The sequence below is a fragment of the Azolla caroliniana genome, unplaced genomic scaffold, assembly GCF_043228905.1.
Source record: "Azolla caroliniana isolate FFs.n. ecotype wild unplaced genomic scaffold, voAzoCaro1.0.p SCAF_20, whole genome shotgun sequence".
Lineage (NCBI taxonomy): Eukaryota > Viridiplantae > Streptophyta > Polypodiopsida > Salviniales > Salviniaceae > Azolla > Azolla caroliniana.
In genome coordinates this window covers 4,123,623-4,130,627 of record NW_028230455.1, presented here as the reverse complement: position 1 = coordinate 4,130,627, position 7,005 = coordinate 4,123,623, and the positions used below count along the sequence as shown (strand labels likewise).

The 7,005-nt window shown below is 40.7% G+C and overlaps 1 protein-coding gene across 1 annotated transcript; it reads right to left on the bottom strand.

The window, feature by feature from the left end:
* Positions 1–217: 217 nt before the first annotated feature.
* Positions 218–3,731, bottom strand: LOC147850824 (phytosulfokine receptor 2-like). Its single transcript, XM_087335499.1, has one exon. The coding sequence runs from the start codon at positions 3,585–3,587 to the stop codon at positions 543–545; it is 3,045 nt and encodes a 1,014-aa protein (XP_087191625.1). The 5' UTR covers positions 3,588–3,731; the 3' UTR covers positions 218–542.
* Between the last annotated feature and the right edge of the window lie 3,274 nt (positions 3,732–7,005).

The following is a 7,005-nucleotide window of genomic DNA, read 5'->3' as shown; positions in this document are numbered from 1 at the left end:
CTAAAAGAATAAGAATAAGGGGGTATTGTCAACGACTCAAATTATCATTCATTCTTTAGTACAAAACAAAAAGAAAAACATAAAACACTAAACGATTTATGTTTATATATAGTATATATAAAGGAAGAGAAAAAGAATTTGATTGCACATCGAAAGTGGTTTGGATGAGCAAATGTGGAGGTAAAAATTCATTGTGGACCTTACAACCAACGCTTCATTTAACATAAAAAAGCATTTCATTGATTTGGTAAAAAGAAAATCCCCAACACTGTGGGTAGAAATCCACTCCCCACTAAATATCTCTTTGTCATACATGACATACATACATATATATAAATATATATATATATATGAGACATTAGTTCTTTTACGGGGGAGAGGAGTATATATTACATCAAGTGAGGTTTTCAAGTATATAGATATTACACACACAAATCACAACACGGATTTAAGGCCATAACAAAAAGATTACCTTCAAATTTGGATGCCTCATGTTTGTCCCACCTCAAGAATCCTTCATGTTATTCCATGGTCAAGAACACTTACTTTGAGATCTGTTCTTGGCCAATCTTATCCAACAAACTCACTACCTTGGAAATCGCTGGTCTCTTCGAAGGCTCGGTGTTCAAGCAAGGACATGCCGCATCCAGGACTTGAATCATTTGCCCTTCATATTCCTCGCTTTGAGAAAGAAGCACAGTGTCAAAAACTTCCTTGGATCGACCCATGGTCCGTAGGTTAATCACCCAAGACACGAGATCACCCGCCCCTCTTCCTTTACACACGTCGACGGGTCTCCTCCCCGTGAGGAGCTCGAGCAGGACCACCCCAAAGCTATACACGTCGCCTTTTAGCGTTGCGTTGATCGCATGACTATACTCGGGTGGTATATAACCCAATGTACCCACCACTTCCGTGGTCACGTGCGTATCCGTTCCCATCATTAACCTTGCTAGCCCAAAATCGGCTAAATGTGCTCGAAACTTCTCATCTAGCAAGATGTTGCTTGATTTAATATCTCGGTGTACGATGTGAGGATTGCACACTTGATGAAGATACGCTAAGCCGTGCGCGGACCCTCGAGCAATCTTGAGCCTGGTAGGCCAATCTAAGCAGGTTCCCCCATCTACCTTCTCGTGTAACCAATAGTCTAGGCTTCCATTCTCCATGTAGGAATAGAGTAGTAGCTTGTCATTCCCAAATCGAACATACCCTTGTAAAGGAACTAGGTTCTCATGTTGCGCTTTGGAAAGTGTCTCCACTTCGGCCCGGAATTCTCTCTCCATTTGCCCACAATCTCCCGTGAGCTTCTTGATTGCTAGCTTCGAACCATCATCCAAGTCAGCTCGATATACCAGACCAAACCCACCACATCCCACTATATTGGCCGAATCGAAGTCGTTTGTCGCTTTGAAAAGGTCAGCCATGGTGAGATTTCCATGGATAGTATGGAACATGACAACCGTGGAATTGAGGGCCTCGGTGAGGGATTGTGGGCTTTCAGAGCCATGGAAACTGTCGCTCCCTTGGTACACGACATTTCGTCTGTTTAGTTTCCAAGTGAACAAACCGAAAAGCAATGCAACAAAACTAATTGTGCAAATAGGGACGATGATAGCAACCCTTAGAATCAAGCTTTTTCTCTTCTTTGACGAGTTGGAATCAGATCCGGATCCAGGGGCATTACCATTCCCACATGGGGAAGATAAAGGGGCACCACATAAACCCGGGTTCCCCTCATAGCTTTTGTTAGAAAACGTCAAGAATTGGTTGCCCACGGGTATCTGACCCTCCAGTTGATTATACGAAACATTGAAATAAGAAAGGAAGGTGAGCTTAGTCAATGATGAAGGTATCCTGCCTGTGAGAGAGTTGTATGATAAATCAAGGCTTTCTAGGTCTGTCATATTGGCGATTGTCTCCGGGATGTTTCCCGACAAATTGTTGAAACTCAAATCCATGTCTAGAATCAGAATAAAAGCACCCACTTGTGAAGGTATAGACCCTTGGAGGCGATTGTGGGAGAGGTAAATAGACGGTGGAAAAGCTGAAACTTGTGTGTATTGTAGCTCTGGGACATCGACCTTTTGTTTTATGGCGAGGTTGCTAACCACCGATTGCAATCCAGTGAGGTTGGTATCTAAATGCATCAGCGTCGGCAATGAGAAAAGCTCGGGCGGAATACTTCCCGACAAAGAGTTGTTGGATAAATCCAAATAGAAAAGATGTGGAAAGGACCCTATCCATGACGGGATAGGTCCGGTTAGGTTGTTCCACGAGAGGTCAAGCACTTGTAGCTTTGTGCAATTCCTCAACCACTCCGGGATGGAGCCAGAGACACGGATGTTTCCGACGGCGAACACCTGTAGATTAGTTAACCCTTGCATCCTATCTGGTAGTTTCTCGTTGAACACATTCTTGGATAAGATCACACTCACAAGTTGTTCACTGCCATCGAGCAAGCTTATGCTCCCATTGAGGTTGTTGCTTGATAGCAAGAATGTGGTTAGGTTCTTCAATTGATACAAAGACGATGGAATCGTCCCCGAAAGCTTGTTTTTCGCAAAGTTTATGCTCTTGAGCGCCACGCACTTGGTTAACGAGGGTGGGATCGACCCGACAAAAGCGTTGCTATTGAGATCAAGATTCTCTAACATCAGGAATTGATCGAATCGGACGACATCTAGGGAGCCATTGAATTTGTTCGCATTCGCAGTGAATACCTTGAGGTTTGTACATGAGGAGAGGTTGGAGGGAAGTTGCCCCATGAAGTTGTTGGAGCCCAACATCAAATGGGAGAGACTGGTTAGCTTGCCTATGGCATCATCTAGTCCGCCAGTGAAATTGTTCCTAGCGAGGCGAAGCATAGTTAATGAGGTTAGGTTGTAAAGACCTTGGGGTAGATTACCCACCAAGTTGTTATCACTAAGATCTAATATTTGGAGAGAGCCACAATGTCCGAGATCATTAGAGATTTCTCCCGAGAAGCTGTTCGAGGACAGATCCATTTCTTGAAGGAGGGGGGAAGATTGGCATAGGGTGAGTGGCAAATCTCCACTTAAATCATTGTTGCTGGCCAGGAATCGATTCAATAGGGTCAAATTCCTTAAAGACGAGGAAGGCAAGCTACCTTTGAAGCCATTGCTAGAGAGGTTGAGAAGTTGCAAAGAGGGGAAACCTACTAACACAGGAGAGAGCTCACCTGAGAAGTTGTTGATACTGATGTCAAGCGTGCGGAGGGATGGGAGTGTTGAAAGGTCTTGTGGGAGAGGCCCATATAATTGATTATGCGAGACATTGATTACCTCAAGGGATGCTATGTTGGCCAATCCTGATGATAAGTTGCCAGAGAGGCCTTTGCCGGACAGAGAAATGTTCCGAATTCGTGAGGAATTATCACAAATCACTCCTTCCCAATTACAGCAGCTTCCACTGTTGGGTGCCCAGCCGATGATGGATGCCCAGTTCACAGAATGTGTGAAGGCGAGAAGAGCTTCTCGGTCTTGGTCGGTGCAAGAATCTGCTGCTCCCAGGAGAAGGGAGAATAGAAGCAAGTAGAGAGTCTTGACGATGATGGGTCTAGCCATATATGCTTAAACTTCTGGATGATGAAGATGATGAAGATGATGATGATGATGATTGAAGAAGAAGAAGAAGAAGAAGGGGGGCTTAGACATGTATGATATGAAATAGACAGAAGAGGTCAGATATGGTGTATGTATGTATGCATACAGTAGAAACAAAGGGGATGGGCGAGTGGGGGAAGGGGAGCCTTACAGAGATAGCTCTACATACATGTGACTCTGTGTGAATCTATACATAATAAAACATACACATACATATACATATACATACAGCAAAGAAGCAGACAGGGGAGATTGAGGTGGAGGAGAAAACTGAGGAGCTTCTTCCTTCTTCCATGGATAGATCTTGAAAGATCAGTTAGACTTTTTGGATACAAAGCATGTGGAAGGAGGGAGGAGGAAGACATTTCAACGCTGGCCCTCTTCTTCTTCTTCTTCTTCTGAGACTTCTGTTCCGGAAAAGAGGAAAGGCACAAGTGTTCATACTGTATACATACACTGATACATATGTAATATCTTATGCATTGGCTTTTGTCATTACACATATACATACTGACTGATACATACATATATGTATATTATGTATGTACATACGTATTCTTGGTGCTTTTTTGCTTTCCTCTGCGTTTCACTTCCTCTGTCTCCTCTGCAGAAAGAGACGCTATGATCCATCCATCCACATCCATCATCCATCACTTTATTCAACCAATTCACTTCCCCACACATTCACACAGACAGAGAGAGAGAGAGAGAGAGAGAGAAGGAGAGTCAAGTCAACAAATTCGGCAGTGCAGTGGAGAGGAGAGTCGGTTGGTTGGTTTGTCCATTTTTAATGGAAGAAGAAGAAGAATTATAACTAATCAAAAGCTGAAGCTTTCCTCCATTGCTTTCTTATTCTTTTATGTTGTGGTGATAGTGATGGCAATCCAATTGTGTGTGTGTACATATATACATAATACATATATGGCTGGATGCATATGGAAGAACCACATGAATGAGAATACATAATATGCATACATGCTATGGAGAGTTGGACAATGAATGAGCCACTCTCCTCCTCTCAATGTTGATCGAGCTTCTTGTGGGTACACTCACACATACCTACAATTTCTTATAAGAAACAAAATACACAAAAATGAGTCCACACGTTTTTGTTTCCAACTAAAATGATCGAAAAAGGAACGAGATTCAAAATGGTATCTACTCTTCTATACATTACAATGTTAGCAATACATAGGTTTTCTATTCTTCTCATATGCATCATGTCACGATGCAAGTAAGAACTTGATAAACATGCATGCATACATGCATACATATAGATATACACATACATATAAGGGCAATGCATTGATGTCATTGTTATAGTTCAAGATCGACTTCATGTGAACATTGGAATTGACTACTTGATGTACTAAGTAATTTAGGTGTCCAAAAAAAGCAACCACTTGATCAAATGTATGATGAACCGCATAATCAACAATAACACTAGTCCAAAAGAGATGTCAATATCACTCATGTCATCTTGGATGTCTTTTGTCTCCAAGTTCTCCACCTTTCTCTAATGTGATCCCTCTAGTTTGAACTCATTTGCCTCCCCTCTATACTATTTTAAGCTTAGGTACATGGGGAACCACATTATTGATGGCCATCTTCTACTTTGTTCTTTTGACTTTGTAGGTGGCTTGTCCTCTAATATGTTTGAGCTACACATGAAGCTTCATGGGTAAAAATCCTTAACACTTATGGTTCTTGAATTGCATGACATGGTGCAATGACCCAAACAACACAAAAGCTTCATTATGGTATCTACTTCAAATGTTGTCTTGTATAGTATATTTGTTAATATAATGTTCCTTTCAATTGAGTTCCCTTCCACATTCGTGGCATCACCTACACCCAATTGTAGCCTCCTTCCATCTACTAGTTTTTATTTTAAGTCAATTGATCTTCTTCGGTTGTTGAAGTGGGTGTAGAGCATTTAGCTTTCAATGCCATATTGCTTGTCATTCATGCAATAGGTCTCTTCAATGACAACAATTGATTGAACTTTGGAGAACTTGAGTAAGGTCTCTCTTGCGATGATGGCATTTTTGTTCTGAGTGATGCAAAATGTTGGGATAGATTGTAAAGATATATTGTACCATCTCTTCAGTTGTGGAGTGCGGAGAAATGTTGGAATAGCCTGTCGAGACGTATTTGTACCATCTCTTCATTATCGACCGGCATGTCAATTACAAGTCAACCAAGCAAATCATTTGTAAAATACTTTTGATCTTGAGGATGTAGGCATTGGCATACATGCATCTTTTTTGCATTCCATTCAATTATTGCCAAAGTTGAACCCAATTATAGAAAAAGAAGATGATCAAGAAGAAGAAGAACCTCCCCTTTTATACATAGCCTCAAAGGCAACCACATTAAAATTTAATGCAGAAAAGGCCCTAATTTTGTCTTAGCCACGCTCTTAAAATACCTTGAGTGTTTTCCCATTTTTCTTAATTTAACATTTGCTATTCTTATCATGCATGTTGCCTAGTTTAATTAATCTCCTCGGTTTTTGTCTCATGGCTTCCTATTTCTTGGAATTCTTAGTTATAGGGAAACTCTAGCCAATATAACCCATATGATTTGATAACCATTTACTTTAACTAATTGATCAACTAGTGGTTAACGTTGTTGTATATCTTCCCACTCCCAATTCCTTATGGCATTCCCTTTTCTTTCTTCAACTAGTCTTTGTTTTATTTGCATTCCTATATGTATCCATGTGAAATTGACCATTTGTTTTTCCATGTGGTTAATGTTGTGTAATGGATTCACGATTTCGGAGAAATTTCCTCTAAGATATTATAACTTGTTATCGCCCTCTTCTCACCTCTATAGTCTTTGCTTTATAATCCTTGCCAATTCTAGAGTGTTTCACTTCCACAAGATTGCTAACCTTGGTTTGGTGTTTTCACAATCACTTTTAGCCAACACTAATATTGTGAACCCTCACTTTCTGCTCATTAAGAAAAACCTAATTAAGAAGTTTATTTAAACCATAAGCAAACTTCAATGTAAGTAGACACACACATGAAAACATAAGACTACATATAGTAATACTAAACACATCTTCATAGAATAGAAATTAGGAACACAGGTGAAAGAGGCCAATTGGTGATTAAACCTAATCTCTCAACTAACAAGAGTGAATGGGAATAAGAGAGAGAGAGAGAGAGAGGTAGATTCTATTATCGTTTTCGGAGGTCAAATATGACCAATGAGACCAAAAATATTACATTTCACATGATACATGTGAAAGTGAGTGTTACTCGCTTGTAACAGAGGTCGGATATCTTCTCCTAAGATACCCTCGACCAAAGGTGGTGGTCGGAAAATGGTAATGAACCGTAGACAGGTCAGTGATCAAATCGACTTT